Source organism: Danaus plexippus, chromosome 25 (genome assembly GCF_018135715.1).
Source record: "Danaus plexippus chromosome 25, MEX_DaPlex, whole genome shotgun sequence".
Lineage (NCBI taxonomy): Eukaryota > Metazoa > Arthropoda > Insecta > Lepidoptera > Nymphalidae > Danaus > Danaus plexippus.
This window is the reverse complement of record NC_083553.1, coordinates 5,374,808-5,393,109: the sequence shown is the minus strand read 5'-3', so window position 1 is coordinate 5,393,109 and position 18,302 is coordinate 5,374,808. Positions and strand designations below refer to the sequence as shown.

The following is an 18,302-nucleotide window of genomic DNA, read 5'->3' as shown; positions in this document are numbered from 1 at the left end:
CAACACTAAAATGGACTTCTCGAATGTCTAGAATGTTTATTTCTATATTATGTTGTTTAAAATATAGGATGATTAACGTAGATTTCCGTTCTACAACTCCGATTTTTAGGTATAATGCTAATAAAAAGGTTTTTCAAAAGCTTTTACCGAATGAATAGGAAGTCTGAGACGTATAGAAAAGTGTGATTTTTTTTCTGTCTAGAGTTAAAGTTGACCTTCGATGATCCCTGAAAAAAATACTTACAAAGTTATCGTAACTTAAGATTAATTATAATACGTTTTAAAGCTTAGGAAAACGTTCTTAGAAGCCTTTATTTGTGTTAATTGGGTTATTGGATAATTGTTGAGAGTTATTTACCAACAAACAGACAAGATAATATACATATATATAAATATGGTGAAGGGAGTAAACTGAACAAGAGTGACAACACTGTAACGTATTAACAAGTCACTTCGTATATACTTTTTTTAACTCTTAGGTGATAGGAAGTAATGAAGAATGGATCAAATATTATCATACTCGCAGCTTAAAACCACATTCAACCCATCACTCCTAGGTTCATAATTCTCAAACTATACTTAGGCTTCTAAGTCTTAATATAGAGGAGAGGAATACTAGCTTACCACGGCCATTTTAAGAAAGATCCAAGTCAATCTTTTTTTATGGCAAAGGTGGCAAACGAGCAGAGGGCCTACTTGATGGGCACTACTGACCATCGCCCATAGACATCCGCAACATATCTTATATTGCGGATGCGTTGCCGATCTTGGTTGTTGAGGAAGAGAAAGGGTGGAAACAGGGAAAGAGCAACCGGCTCTCTCACTCGTTAGACGAAACGCGGCCATTTAAGACTACTTCACACCGATCTTCTGTACGAGGGTGGTACTTCCCTAGTCGAGCCAGCCCATGTTCGAGCGGTAGTAACTGACCACAACTAGGCTCTACCAGCTTTAAACTTAGCTATTCTCAGTTTCTTGAAGGTATATGTAAGTGAGCTTCCAAACCCAATTACTGGGTAGTCAGTACTGTACTGAAACCGTTTGCTTCCTCTAGACGTCCACACTTTAAATGTCTTCTAGTTTAATTCGTTCTACGTCTTGTAGTGCACAGACAAATCTTTAAGCGTCTGAAAAGCTCTGCTCCTTTATATCTACTAGTCAGCACAGTGGGAACCATTCAGAGGAGTTTATATATTGCCATCGTTTATTCCCGTCTCTGTATTAGCCTAAACACGGTTTTTGTGGCCATTGTATCGCTGCACTCCAAAAACCAACTGAGAGATAGAATACAGATTCTTATGAAAGAGTCCCAATGTACATGTTTGCATAAAAAATAAATTTGCACACCTCTCATGGTGAACATGTCTTTGGGCGTCTATGCCCACTAACCACGTGGAAGTTCCACTTGCGTATGCAACGAATTGAAAAAATGTAAATACGTACATAAGCTTATTCTATCCACCTATCATTCTCTAAATAAGCTGAGAGAAGCAACACTCATGTCGACAGAACATAGGGCTTTTGCTAAACTCCTAGATGTCAGGTACTTAATTTCCTCTTCGGGAAATTCGTGGAAACAGGCGAAACATGCGTAGGTACTTCTTAATTGTGCAAGAGTTGCACAAAGCATCTTGGCTCTTAATATCTTTGTCGTATTTTTTATTTGTATCGTATGCTTTCTGACAATTAGTCGATAAAATGTACATGCTGTACCTATTTTTTAAATAATTAAAAATTTCTAAAATTCTTCCGTCAAATGGATTCAAAGTGTTATTTAATTTTAATGGAAGCTAATGCATTGTTTCTATCTAGCTCTTATTGAATTATACAAAAAAATGAGCGATCATTGCACCTTGTACAGTGATGATATTCTTTATTTATCTCAAGTCTAAAAGGTACATTTCATTTCATTTTTACAATCCAACAAACACTTACTGCATTACGGAACAAAACCGAGGCTTTTTAAAGACATTAAAATATTTATAATATTCTGCTTGACAAAAAATGTTATGTATTTTAGATGGGCCACATTTTTTTTTTAGAACTTACAAATGTATCCTCAGGAACAAACAAGAGATAATGGCCAGTGTCATAATTCTCGAAATCGTTACAATTTCCAAAGATTTCTTTGTGCTGGTTAAAACACAACTGGTCTTCTTTAATAATAATAGTTATATACAAGCCTTTCTTCCGTTCGGCAAACCCTTTCGTGTTTTCTCCACATAGTACTCGAGATTATAATTAATTCGAAAAAGTTCAACAGTTCGAGTGCGAAGGAAGCCACATCGTAAAAAAATTACTTTCAGATTAAATTAAAAACAAAAATTCATATACAAATCTGTAACCAAACTTTAAAAAAAAACATGCTTTATGTCAATTTCGTTATCTTTCAGTGTAATGATAGCCAAATTCTTCAATTACTCTGTACTTGTGAAAAATATTTAACTTGTGCAGTTAACACATCCCAGACGATTTAAAACACATAACACAAAATCAATATATATGGTAATTATTTAGGAAATCGGTTCCGGGCCCAGGCGCAGCACTGGAGACGTCGGACCGGATGTGACGAGGTAAAATAAAAGTCAACCTTGTTTTCCACTTCATACTCACTGTATGTATTTATTTATTTTATCTTTTTTTTTGTTTTTTTTTTTTCATTTATTTTAAAACTTCTTTTAAATCAAACTTTATATTATTATTAAATATATCTCGAGTGTATTTACATGCTCTGTACATTATGTACACCGTTATATACACCAACAGTCACTAGACTACACAAAACTTTATAAAATACAAAAAGGGAAAGAAAAATAATAATAATCTAGGTTTTCCAAAAAACTTTTTCAAACAATTCCATCTAAGAAATATATTATTTAAATCATAAGCTATAAACATTTGGATTTTAAACATTCTTTACGAGTTCAACTTAATATTTTTTTTTTTATACATTTTCAGTTTAGCAAAAAGTATATAAAACAGTTATTATTGTCTTAAAAAAAAGACAGTCGGTTAAATTAAACTTGCATTACACATTACCGTCTAGTGTTAATTAATTCTCTTCAACGACTTATGTTAATACATTAAAAACCTATGTGACATTTCAAAATATATATATGTATATAAGTATTTAATTTAATTTTTTTTTATAGAAATCATTTAACATCTTTCACTAAATTTAGCCGTTGGCAGTTTTTATTGCGTTCGCATTCACTACAGTCCGACCAAAGTTCTCACCCCTACTATGAGTTTCACAGTTAACATAGACAATCAACGTCGCCACGTTCTGATGTTATATAAATAAACGCGATTCACATAGTTTACGTTAACCAGAAAAACTCATAGTTGGATACCGACAGTTAATCATTTTAATTTATTAAGCTAAAATTACATCATCGTCAAGGTATCGTTTGACATAACGTGGATACGCTACACTTAGAGTACATCGTTAACGCGTCCAGGGATCCGGCTCGCCGACCACTCGCACCCAACGAGACTATACCGCTCCATAATGTAAAAATATATATTTTAACTACAAATGCTTACGCTACAATGAATATTTTAAACAGTGCACGCTTAGACGAGCTACAGCACTAACACAACCGTCCGTGTTGAGGAAATGCCGAAAATATACAGCTGATCTAACCAGAAACATTGTTGAGTTTTAAATATGCATTTTGTATGGTGTTATAAGTACACCTGCCACGTGTGCGGATCAAAATTAATACTGACAGTATCTAGTTCTCCACTCGTAAAACTCCGCACGTACAGTATCAACGTTGTTTCATAGATGGAAAACTTGATACTACCTGTATTTAGTTTGATGAGCACTCGTGGCGAGCGCGGGGGACGCGTCAGTCATAACAACATAAAACCTACACAGCTACACCGTAACATTTCAAGTTAGCTCAATGCTTGCTAGTTATATATTGGTGTTGAAACGTGACTTACGCTACAAGGAACAGTTTTATGCCGCCGCCGACCGATTTCGAACCTTAAGCGCAAACAATTCGAGTCGACAATCGGTCAGCCGCTTGTCAGTCGCTTAACCTAGCCATGCAACCGTCGCAGGTCAGCGTCACAGTACAATTTCATGTTCAATTAAGATCTTGCTCTTCGATCACACAATGCAAACTTAACAATCGCCCGTGACCACCACAGCGGCACACATTTCGCTGACAGCCCACACATATAGCATACATTATTATGTTAATTTGAAATCCGTCACAAAACCGTCGTAGACCATCATAAATTGAGCTATCACATGTACAATACGGCTACAATACATTATTAAGCTAATCACGACACGAGTCGCGTCACGCGTCGGGCAGAATGGGAAATAATCACACGTTACGTAGTATTAGCAGCAGATTTGACATAATTGAACCGGAAGTGACGACATCGGCGGAGAAAACTAGCTTTGTACCGATCTAAGTCCGTTACTGCCATCATTTTCCACTCCGACCCGCGCGCGCGTCGCTCGTCAACTGTTCGCCACAGACACTTTACTCCGCACTAGCCACCCGACCGCCGCGAGGCGCGTATCATCGGGTGTAGCCGCGCCTCTTGCGGTGGCGGTCGGGTCTGTCGTTCCGGTCCTGTCTGTCGGAGCGGTCGTTGCGTTGGGCTCGGCCGCGGGGGGGCGACGCGCGACGGCGGGGCCGCGGCCGGGGGCGGAGCACCCCTGCAAGCGGGTCTTCATGTCGGTCAAGAAGGTGTTTGGATAAACATAATGGAGAAAGGCCAAAACAAAAACACAAAATAATAAAAAAGAAACTAATTAGGGCGTTAAAATGTCTACTCGGATGTTAGTAAATAATGACACAAGAGAACTGTTCGCGAGGCGGACACATGGACTCCGACCTCGATGTGGAGACGGACATACATATATATAACACATGCAATTTTATAAAATAAAAAAAATAAACATAATTTTGAACTAAATAACAATAAGGACCAGAATTACAAGTTAAATAGGAGATGAGACTCAAGGAAGATTTATAACTGTGCACAGGATTCGAACCTGTGACATCTAGAACAGCCGCGGCACCGACTGAGCTACCGTGTCAGCAGTAAGTCCCCGTCTCGAGTCTCGCTGCGTGTTACGTGCGTCATACGACTATAATATAGACCTACCCGATGGTATGTTGTTGAAATCCGAGTTGCTTGTTATGTGGTGTATTATGAGGGACTGGTGCGCGGACACCCTGCGCGGGGTGGGCGACGAGCACTGCAGAGCCGACAGCGGCGGCGGCGACGTGCGGGCCGGGCCTGACGGACCCGAACCGTCCGACCACTCCTGAAACGATTACCATACGTAATGTATATTGGCAAGTTTTAAATGGGAGGTAGCTTTAAAACTTTCGTATATAATAACATCATTGTTTTATATGCGTAACAAATATATGATTTACAAGAAATGAGGAGAGAAATATTAATATATTAGAGCAATAACTATTGATGTAGTATGTAGATAGAGTGGCACTCACAGGATCAGTGTCGGAGGGCGTGGGCGTCGGTGTGGGTGTGGGGTCGGGGGTGGGCGAGCGGGTGTTCCCTACCCGCCTCGGCCTCACGCGGTGCGGGAAGAAGAACGGCTCGAAGGTGTCTCTCACCCAGCGTCTATATTGTAACACGTGATCCGTGACGCGCACGACACGACCTAGAACGCTGTGACGGGCGAGTAACGCGTTGTGCGGCGCCACGGCCTGCTGGAGAATTATGTAGCCGTAGTCGAACGCCTGGAACAATTACAGGTTTATTCTGGATTAGTTTAAAATACGACACCCTATACAGACCCAGGTTAAAAATAAACTTATATCTTCGGTTCAGCTACGCTTTCTTTATTACATTAATTACATACTCCCAAAATTTCGGTAACTTAACAGCAAGCGCGATCACGGGCAGACGAGGAGATGAAATTATTAAAAACTCGTAAATTAGGTAAATCCGTAAATATTAGTTTAATTTGAATGAATACTAGCGAGCATCTTAGATCTCATTATATATTTCATTACTTTCATTCTTATTTTCATAAACACAGGTATTTCTCCAAAACTAAACATTATAAAACATCATATTCTGAGACACGTGAACAATATATATTTTTTTTTATATAATCTCTTCTGCGAGAACCAAACATATAAACATATAAATTATAATAATGTTATATTCTATACTAATAGCTTTCTAGAGACCCTCCCGTTCAAGTGTTCCTAGCATCTGACAAATGGTTTTGTAGTTTAAAAAGAATAAACAAACATACATACATACATGTAACAAATAATTATTTGTCCAAACAATATTTTATCATAGAAAACCGAAACATGGTACAAGATAAATTAAAAACATAAGGTACACCTTAAGATATGCTAGTACTGGGTCGAGCACAGCTTACGTCATCATCATCATCTCAGCCATACCATCACCGTCATCACCAACAAGTGCCTCATACCTGTTTAACTTGTATGGCTCCGTAGCTGGACCGGCCGATGTCGTTGCCGGGCGTCAGCGGGTCCTCGATGCACAGGAGCGAGGGTCTATGGCCGTCGTTCATCTCCTGGAAGGTCATTGCACAGTTAAAATAGTGTCACTTAGCTTTATCCTTATCATATCGGCTATCTGCCAGTGAGAGTGTGATCAAAATCGGTCCAGCAGTTACAGAGATTATATAAAAGTCAAAACATTGTCTTGGCGCATGCACCTAGTTATATTAACATTACAATGAGACGCTTCGCTTTTATTTCATTATAATAATCTTTATTAAGTTACAAATCATCTACTCACTTGTATTTTGGTTTAAATTTAACAGCATTGCTTTCTTGCTCATTTTTATTGGCATAAGAGTAATATTGAATATATATAGGTGTATATATAAACTATTATATATGAAAACGATTAAATGTCTCTGGTAATAACCTTTGAGATCTCGTCCTTAGATACATATGAGCCTCCGTTCTTGACCCTGATGGCTGTCTTCACATAATTGAATTTCCTTCCGTACAATTCAAAGAACTCGATCAGTAACACTCCGAGGTTGTGTCTCTGGCGGAGTCTCTCCGGCCGCGGGTGTAGCTGCAGGAAGCTGATGCACATGAGGATGAGGGAGTAGGAGGAGATGCCTCCGGTGAACACCTCGTTCAGGTCGCGCTGCAGCAGGAACTGCTTCAACACCATCACCAGCCTCGACAGTTCTGGATATTGCTCCTGGAATATCAATATGTGTGATTATTTCTAATTGTTGTTTTATTTGATAATAAGAGAGTATTTATGTGTTCGTGCTGATTTTCATAAAAAAAAGGTTTTTAATACAATCACAATATGAGTGACTATGCTTGTATAGCGACTTTACTACTAAAAATAATCATTTTTTCTTTTAATATTAAAATAGTAACATCTAATTTTAGATAAATTAATTAGTCTAGACCAAGTGAAGTACAAAATGATCTGTCCATTCAAGATATTGGAATATAGATTTGCGCCAAATTTAAAAATAATAGCTGCAATCTAACCTCTATATATATATGTTATATCTTGAATATTCAACAAGAAGATAATACTATTATTATATATTTAATAAACAAACATTTGAGGTAAAAAACCGTTTCACAGTAATTCCTATCGGTATGCAATTTTAATTTTCTTATCTCTGCCCCAGCCTCCAGCCGCCAGATGAGTCGCTGGCTTTGCATGGAGATAGTGGAGCGATAAATATGTTATATAATATTATTGTATCATTACAGAATAAATAAAGTATTGAAAATTATATAAATTATGTTTGTATGTATGTATGTTCTTCGACTTAAATTACTAAACATGTACGTAGTTTCGTAACAATGTATTGTACCATAATATGTGTGTGTGTTTACGGATTCAAATATAGGAAACAAATAGTTTATATATGATTGAAAAAGTTATCTCTCCACATTAAATAGTATTTTATATAACAGAGAGTATTAAAGGTTATATACAAAAAAAGTTTTTTTTTTTCATATAAATAAAACGCTAAAAGATTTACATTTAATAAAATAAGTCGCTCTGAATCGAACCATGGATTTTTATTTGCCGCCCATCCCCCATACGAACCATCGCGTCGGGTCAATAGTACCCTTTGTAGCATCTCTCTATCACAGAATTTGTTGTACGTTTATAACTAGTGATAATAAGATATAGCCTCCGTCATGCGTGACTTGCACCTGGTATTAGAATCTAAACCGGATGTCCGGGTTTGACTGCTCGAACTGACCTTGAACTGTTTGATCAGCTCCGCACTCTTGACGCCACTGCTCATGTTGAAAGAAATGTCCACCTGGAAGAAAAAAACATGACAAACATATTATATGACAAGGTTACGTGTGTGTTACATCGAGTAAGAGTCTACAAGAAAGATGTCTGGCGATAGTCTGATCAACTGATGATCAATGTTCTTCAACTCCCCATACATACTAAGCTCGGAGACGTCTCTGGACGTGTTAACACATACAATATGATGATTTACATCAGGGCTGATTTTCAGAACTATGAACAAGTTAAGTAAACATAAAATAACACAATATTAAAACATGTGTGTGCGTGTGCGTGTGTGTGTGTGTGTGTGTGTGTGTGTGAGTGTGTGTGTGTGTGTGTTGTAAGGCTTATTTCTTCCTAACCTTAACGTCGGAGTACTTGTCGGTCATCTTGACAATAGGAACGGTCGCCTTTTCCAATACTTTAATGCTGTCTTGCTCCGCGATGTCCTGGGCTACCAGCTCTCGCTCCAAGGTCCACAGAGGCAGCTTCTCCCATTGACCTGATTATTGAACACGGTCCCATGTGCATAATATTTTCTAATTATACAGCATTATCCTATAGAAACGTCTATCTTTTACCCTCTAAACCTCTTCATGAAGACAGGTTTAAAATAAACAACGAAAGTATTACATTTTTTTTTATTGTCCCAAACAAAAAAAATCTTCAGCAAAACAGAATTGGTTCATTTAAAAATCAACTTTAAAGTTACGTCAACATATTATAAGTATAACAAGTTCTGTACCTAAATATATATCTGATACATCTCTTTTATCCGTCTCCGGAACATCCTCTCATTCAGAACTCTCTGAAGATTTATCCCAAGGGAAATTAATCTCCAATAGACTAATTCATAGACGGAAAATGGATCGGAGAATGTAGTTATAGTTGTAAAAAAAATCTCACTAACTTAAAACTGGAATTAAAAATCCGGGTAAAGGGTAAAAATCCGGATCAGAACTCTTACTAACAAAAATTACAAATAACCATAGACAATACCTTTTTTTATAAAGCTCTAATTAATAAACCGTGTAAATCCTTTTAATGGCAAAAACTGGGCCAAGGACCGTCGCGTCGTAAGCAGACAAAAATTACTGACTTTTTAAATACATAAAGTGATTGGGAAATAATATTATATTATAGTAAAAAAAATACAGAAACTCGAACCATATTAATGAAATTAAAATATATTTTTATTATGTCGCTAAAGGTACTTTTTTTGCAATTTTCGTTTTATTTAAGGTTAGTTAAATCGTTTAAGCAAATATAATAATCATACCTATCACTCAATATTGATCACGATATTGTCATAGAGGTTCAGACATTTTTTCTCTCTCTCTATATTATTACGACAATGTCGTGACAAACGCCTATACAAGGTAAAAATACACTTGCATTGAATTAATATATAATTTTATGTTATATAAGACGAGTTCTCATAATCTTAAGGCGTCTGTAAAAAACGATTTTTTTTTTATTAAATATAACATTTCTATAATTTCCTAGTGTATGTTGTAATTTTTTTTTTTTCGTTATGAATGTCTCATACCTATTTCTAACTGTGCAAATTGTTTAATTGAATATTTATGGTCGGTTGATTTTTATTTCAATATTACAATCTAAAAGCCTTCGGTGAAAAAAAATATATGTACGTAGTTCTTCAAGAAAAATGTCTCTGGATATTCGGAAATTAGTTTAAATAAACAAGGTGTGAGACTGCACAATATACCCTTAGGACAAGTAGATTTTTCATCCACAAATCGTTTTTGAACACATCGCCGGGTCGTAAATTACTCTACTGGCTACTGTACTGTATTAAGACGAACGTATTGCTTGTATAATACACTGATACAGTGACATAAAAATAATTTGATAACGTTATCATTTAAGATAAGACTTATTATCGACCAGCGAATAAGTACACATATTTTTGCTTCAACACGAGTATCTCGAGCTTTAAACACTGTATCCAGGGTCAATCTTTCCAACAGCTGTTTATGAAAAACTTTCTTTATCTCAATATATATGAAATTTGCTGGCACGTCTCTCCATATAATTTACAATTTTGACCTTGTAATTATTATGCAATATCTATCAACTTGATTTGTAAATCGATTCACTAATATGGACTGAAAAACTTATTATTACGAGTTGGTTTCGAACCGCCGACTTCCGGGATACCGCGTCCCGGTCGCTTTTCCAATTAGGCTATCGTGCCCTATATATTAAAACTACCGAATCTCTCCATAGTACCGATTCAAAATATTTAAATGACATAAAAGCTTTCTGAACGGATCCAGGGAGTTTCGTATTATGATAAATCTTAGAATTACTTTCGAAATCAAATCGCCCTATATATGTACCACCATCGGGAGTTGAACCCGCGATCCTCCACACAAACTACTGACCGCTGCACAGAACTCAATTTTGTAACTTATATAAATACAATTTAAACTCCCACCTCTTCAAACTCTTTTCTCTTACATATTTTTTCTACCGTCGCTTAATTCTTTAATATACATGCAAACCTAGTTCTAGTTCGCAACTCTGTCTATACTGACCTATAACCACGAGGTCGATGTCACTGGTCGGCAGATAGAGGCCAGTCCGGAAGCTCCCGAAGACCTCGACGCGTGCCTGGGGCCACAGGGACAGGATGGCGCTCCTGATACGTGTCACGACAGTGGTTCTGACCAGGTGTTCAGTCTCAGACGGGGACATGTACATGTAGAAGTGCTCGATCTCCTCGTGCAGACTGGATGAACGAAATGATTAATAAAGATAATTGTTTTTTTTTAATTATAGACCTGATACTAGAGGGAATACAGTATTGTTATTAATGGGACGCGAATGTGCTTAAATATATACATAATATCTGTGTGTGTGTGTGTGTGTGATAATATCTGTAATGAAATGTTCCATCTAGAATTATACCACACATAGGTACTTTATATTTCACAAGAAGAAGAAAAATCAATAACATCTGTGAGACAACTCTCAAAGCGACCGCACCTATTATATACACCCAAAAAAATTTAACATTTACATTCGTCACCGATGTCTATTTGTTCCGTATGAAACGGCGATGGGTTTTAAGAGAAGATGTTGATTGTCAAAGAGAATACACAACTGGAACGCTGAGAAATCTGTTTTAGTGATTATATGGAAGTTTAGTGCTGCTCTGTTGTAGGCTTGGAGAAGTTAAGTCACGTTTATCACCGACTACAAAGTAGAATGGTTCTATAGCAAACAGTGTGTGTGTGTATTCGCTTATAGCTTCTTAATTTAAAAATCCCCTAAACTTTTGCATTCAACGTTTGCAATGATAACATCAAATTATTTTATTACGACACGGGATAAAAAAATGTCCTAAGCCACGGGATCTCGATAAATCTTTGAACATTTCGATCCAACTGTTATCTTTGGTAAAATAATAATAATATTTCTTTAGCCAGAAATCGAAATTTTTTATCATACTTTTTGTGATGAGACAAATTTAAAGCATAGTATACAACATACGGGCATCTATTCGGATGTGTATACATAAATATAAAATCTAAATTCGCGATTCTCGTGCGGTCGTTGACCGCATACTTTTGCTCCAATTTATTACTTAACGCGTTAGACGAACAGAAACGTCTGAAAGTCTACAAAAAACTATAACGTCTTAGATGTAAGCTGAACATGTTTATATAAAATTCTTTTATTTGGTCGGTTGGTTGGTAATTAATTTGAACGAAAAGGGAAAAGTATATAATGGGAACATAGGTTAAAACACCTATTATATTTATAGATGGATAAAAGAAAACCTTCAATATTATATTGTACAATATTGAATTAAATAATGCGTATACCCACCAAAAACAAATAATCTTTCAATCAGACCTTTTACCACAAGTTCGCATCTTGAAACTAAGTATGAAGCTATTAAAGTTTTCCATTTACAAAACTTCACACATAGCATAGTATCAACTCGGTATTGACGGGATAAACGGGGAACGTTACGTATTTCGACGAGGCAGACTTGTGGTAATACACATAGTAAAATACAAATAAATTCATGAGCTAAAACAATGTTAAGTTATTATCGAACAGTCACTTCCATACAAGCTTGTTATTAGTAATATGCTCATAAAAACTGCGATCCTTTCCCGTCCGCGCCTGGCTGGGCTGCCAGAGCGCTAGACGGACCGACCTTGACCTTAATGTGCGAACCAGTACTCGATGTAACGCGCAACAGACTTACTGGCTCAAATTCACTACAGACGTTATTTAAACAATAACATTTTACGGACATGAAGAAATAAGAGAAAAAAATGCTTGAATATAATATGCAACGACGCATATTATATAATATATAGCTCATGAAATTAAAACAGTCCCATATACCGACGATGTTATGTTCATACATATGTATTTGTCTTCAAACCTCAATTTCTTTATATGCTCATATATATAAGTATAGACAAAGGAAAAAATAATAATTTGATGTATGAAAAAAATTTTTCTTTTGCTTGTTAGATTGTATATATTTATAATTTACGACATTTTAGAGCCCAATTAATATAACCTTTATTGGAATGCCGAGGGCGGTCGACCTCACCGGCGTACCTTTCACTCAGGCCGGTATTCAGACAGGATTTATTACTTAAGAAAGTTGTTATGTCCAAAAAATGTTGTTCACGAGTGCATTTTTAACCGACTTTAAACAAATTTCATTCTAGTATGCATGTTATATTATCCTCTATAATATATATTCTGTTGTAACTCTGTTTTATATCAGTTATAGTTGGTCGGTGTTGCTAAATAATAATACCATGTCAAGTGTTATGTAGGTAGATCATTTTATTATACATATTAGGTTATGTCATTCAGTCTCGCTTCTTGGCACAATATATATATATATATATATTACAGATTTAATAGTCTTATTGGATAGTACAAAATATAATAAAATCATCATCACTACATTAGTTCTACGTAAATCATATTATAATGTAGAGAGCGAAAGACCTCTAAAGAATTTTAACGAACTCAAACATAGGACGAAATCGCCTAATTTCTTTATATAAACAATTTTCTATACCAATATGAAGTATTATATTTTTTTTATTTCAATTTAAAGATAATTTTTTGTTTAAATAAAATTAAATATCCTTATTAATTATATTATTAAGCGAATATGTCTGGTGCACAGTATAACTCGAATGAGTGTGTGATGGCACCTCTAATAACTTGTTGTTGTTGTATATAGGTATTCGGTATATAGGTAACGAGCCGAAATAAGCAAGGAAATAAACAAATAGAGAAGAATAATTCCTTATATATAATCATGTTCACATAAATAAATTTAAAATAATTGATCTGGTAAGCGTTGCTTCGTTTCTAGCGGCCTAAATTTTAACACGACTATTTTTACTGTCGCTGTTTAGCTAATGGCCGTTTTGATGCTTCCATACATACAAAAAAATCTGTTTACATTAATCAAAAATAGAGTTTAGATCTGCAGCTGACTGGTGATATGTGTAACAAAACAGACATTCCAGAGCGCTGGACCAAAACTTAAATGGGAAATGTTAATTTTGACTTCTTTGAGTAGGTACATTAATTAAAATTTGTACAGAAAATACTGAACGAAAATCTCATCGACGTGAGCTGGATTCGAATCTGCAACCTCCGGAACTTCCCGTTCCAATTGCTTTGTCAACTAAGCTATCGCTGATAACCGACAGACGAGATGTGTCATCTCTAAACAACTCGTCTGTCCGTGATAACCGAAACGTCGGAAGTATGTAGTTTTTAAATATAATAAAATCCGCGTAGTAACCCGATTAATATTAGTTTCATTTACATGAATACTCGCGAAAGTCTTACATCTCATTACAAGCGGTCGTGTCCAAACACGAGAGTACATAGAAACAACTAATAATGGCATCGTATAAGTATAAAAACATCTTATATAACATTATAAATAATTTAAAACATCTGATAGTGTAATATTTATTTCTAATCAATTGACACAACAGATGACGTCACAGAACATATGGTGACACAATTACAGGCAACTATGACACATTTGTGTCAAGATTAATGTTAGACAGACATGAATTTATAAAATAGCAATTCATTACACGCCGTACATAAAACCTCTGTCCTGTTCAATGCTCTGTGACGCCTAATAACCCATATAGTATTATGAATAGCTATAATCACTCGATTGATGACTTCCTTATCATGAGCGTAACATTTTTATACATATGCAGAACATAATTTTTATTCGAGTGGAAACTTTTTATCATATAACACAGTGTGGATTGTTATCAGGTCGAGAAAAAAAAACTCAAAATCATTGCGAGCGATTAATCTGAGAATTGTAAATATATACAGCGTGTTTAAATAATAACATTGAGAATATTTTTTTAACGAAAATATGTACCTTACGTGTCACGCGATTACGAACTGTTAATATTTTTTTGTGAAATGTTAACTATTCTTGTGTGGTTTACCTTAAATTACGTAAAAACAAATCACTACCCAGTTTATGAATTATTGTTATTATCATTATGTTTTAATAAAATGTTGTTTGGGTTAATTAAATATTTCGATATATGTACAAACATTCCACGTGACAGTTTGCTTTCTTTGACTTTTATGGTATTATAAGAAGACTTTCACTACACCGGAAGTTACGTAATGAGCGCGGCAGAGGCCACTGACTCCAAGGTCGTAGACCACGTTTACCAATAACACTTGATGGGGACTAAACGGTAAATATATTTTGATCAGATGCAAATATAATATATTTAATTAAAAATCTCATATATTTGACATATAAAATAACCACAACATATAAAGTAATATAATTTACAAGAAATATAACTTTTTTATAACATAGAATTTTATTCTATATGATTCATCATACAAAAAGTGATAGTTTTTTTTCTAAGATTTACAAACATAGTATACTTTGTGCTTTGCTCTGTGACACAACTGAAAAGTTTGGGGAAAATACGAAAAAGCATTATCAAATCCCTTTCCAACTTCCCATTTAACTGAAAACCAGTTTAGAAGTTAAACCCTCAAACAGTTACAGACATACACGAGACTGACTGTCATGGAAGATAATAATTTTATAGCACTAATACATAATGGGACAAATTTTATAACAATATTTGTAGTTAAAATAAAATTACTTAAAAATACGAGTAGTACTTTAAGAGAAAGCTTTAAATGAAAATGGTAAAACATACGTAATTAATGAAAATACTCATATATATATGAGACGAAACCTCTCAGCATTCCATGGATTCACCGTGCGGGTGTGCCGGGTCCATAGCGTTGCAGGGAGAGGAGCTTCAACAGTGCCTGGGACTTGCAAGCCAGGCGTAGGTTTAAGGGGCCTCTATCTAACGAGCGTTAAACGCTCACCTCCACCGTCCAAGCTCCTCTCTCTACCCAACCAAATATGTAACGAACCTGCTAGGGCTGCCTTCGACGCACGTTCCAAGAATGAACTGATGTTAGTTCTTGGCAGGCCTAAGTCTTTTAGCAGGTTGTAGAGACATTAAGCCGTTATACCTCTCGCTCCTACTTCTAACGCGTACAAATTTACAACGAACATATTCTTAGTGAGTTTGTTAGTGAGCTCGTAATACTTGTTGACCTTGATTGCATGGTCTTTGGGGATGTTGGTTTCTACGAATACATTAATTACGAGAACATGTCGCTTCAACTCGCGACACCGCTTTATTCAGAAAGCTGCATCCGATTTCTTATTGGCTTAGGTCATGTAAGCAAGAGACAACGGCTGTAATAAGTCTAAGTATTGTATACAACACCAAACACAGATTATTTAGAGATGATTAAAATTCCCCGTTTACAGATACAGTAAAACGAAAGAAGAGTAAACAAAAATGACATAATAAATCCGTTCACATGTTTATAAAGGGTGTATTAATAAATACCTACTTGAAAAAAGGACTGTCATTAGTTTCGTACTGACTTCAGTATGTGAGAGACAAATCCCGACGTGGTGTTTTCAACATAAAACCAGTTTCCCTATAATGTTTCTTAGCTACATTTAATTTATATCCGACTCAGCTCTTTTCAAATGATGTAAGGCATTTTTTTGAAATGACATGTCAATTTACATACATCACATATATATACATATACATATATATGTGTATATATATTAATAAAATTAAGTTATTCTCTTGAATATTTCAGTTATTACATGAATTTAGTGAATGCCACAACTTTATTATTTTCAGAATGTTTCATAAAGGTGTTACAATGTTTTTTAAATACCTATTAGCAATTCATATTATTATAATTTCAAAGTATAAATTAATGTTTTAAGTACTTTCATACTCATTATCATTTTAATTCGTATCATTTTACTGCTTTATTCAGATGTGAGTTTTATCAATTCTATGTCTTGATATAATTTGTCAGGGATTGAGAAATTAGTATGTCCTATATATATTAATATGTCCTAATGACCTTATATAATGTGAAAATAAAGATATAAATGATAAATATGTATAGATTTTATAGCATAAATTTCAATATACACTAAAAAACCTTTTTAAGCCTAAATATAATCTTACTAGATTACAAAAAAAATATCTGTATGCCAACCATTCAAATTATATTCTGTTATCTACAATATAAGATGTGTGTGTATATATATATATGCACTTTAATTAGTTATTGTATTTATATTAGACTAAAATTATAAAAAAATATACTAATATCATAAAGAATAATTAATGTAAAAGTAATGGTCATATTAATATCTTTTAACAAATATTTAAATTATCCAATAAATATGACATATCAGACAGTATTGTCCAAACTGGAACACAAGTGGCATGATGTTATGATTAGTCAATCAGATCTAAGATTCCAATTAATGATTGATGTCTGAAAAAAATTATAACCTAAATCAGTTACTTTCACAAATCCAGACCACAGAAAACACTGAGAAATTTTAATGATAAATGAATTTCAAAACGATTTATAACAAAATTCTAGGCAGTTAGTTATTATTACAATTAGAATTTTCACGAATGCATAACGAAACTAAATGCGTAATAATCAACTCATTTGACAATCAAAAATCGAGAACAGGAATTAAGCAGGAATAGAAATATTGCTAAATTATTATAATCAGAGTTGTAAAATTGACGGTGCCCGCCTTAAAACCTGTAACACCGGCTACGGCCCGCGCTGTCAACCCCACGAGTACACCAAGGCCTTGCGCTCACAGCTAATCACATCTAACACATTGACAGATCTATGAAATCAAAGATTATACATACCCCAGAACTCCAGGCTTGTAATTATAGTTGGGTATTCTCCAAGGACAGCCACCGTATTCACCTATGAGAGCATCGTGATTTTGGTTCAGGTTAAACGTAGAAGCACGATTGTCGTTCACTTTCCTTCGTGTAGGGTTAAAGTAATTATTATTCCTATTTTCACCGTTCACCTCGTTTAAGGGTATAAAGTCTGGTGTTTTATTCACGTTAGGATTAGCATTTTCTAAGTTTTTGAGGTTCATTTTGTCGGTTTCACTTTGAGTTTCCCAGATACGAAGCCACAAGCGCTTCGCGGGTCCTTCTTGCTCGGGCTGATACCACCCGACGTAGGGATCCATTCAGCCAAAGCAATGATACACTATAAATGATAACACATTTTGTATCATTTCACATTTATAATAACTGTACTGAAAATTAATACAAAACAAAAATAAGTCCACCACATTCGGAACATGGACGACACGCGGATAGTTGACAGTTCTTTTACTAGAGGGAGCCATCTTAGCAAAATATATTCCAGACACATTTTACGTCGTGTTCAGAAGTTCTTTTTTGATAATTTTTTTATACGGGTGGAATAAATTATAATTTAACTGACCGAATTTAAAAGATATCTATATTAAATATAATAATTTTACAGCATAGTTATAAACTTTTATTATATATTTTTAATAATCTATTATATTCAAT

General features: G+C 35.0%; 1 protein-coding gene across 2 annotated transcripts; it reads right to left on the bottom strand.

Moving 5' to 3' along the window:
* Positions 1–2,591: 2,591 nt before the first annotated feature.
* Positions 2,592–18,093, bottom strand: LOC116775114 (non-canonical poly(A) RNA polymerase protein Trf4-1-like). 2 transcript variants are annotated; one of them, XM_032667933.2, is made up of 9 exons: positions 17,613–18,093; positions 10,848–11,041; positions 8,649–8,788; positions 8,246–8,308; positions 6,919–7,206; positions 6,455–6,559; positions 5,490–5,741; positions 5,137–5,299; positions 2,592–4,696 (listed from the first exon to the last, which is right to left on the bottom strand). In XM_032667933.2, the coding sequence occupies exons 1-9, from the start codon at positions 17,948–17,950 to the stop codon at positions 4,545–4,547; spliced, it is 1,695 nt and encodes a 564-aa protein (XP_032523824.1). In that variant the 5' UTR covers positions 17,951–18,093; the 3' UTR covers positions 2,592–4,544. The 2 variants fall into 2 exon arrangements, with proteins under 2 accessions (XP_032523824.1, XP_032523825.1); XM_032667934.2 differs by having other exon boundaries at positions 2,592–4,684.
* Between the last annotated feature and the right edge of the window lie 209 nt (positions 18,094–18,302).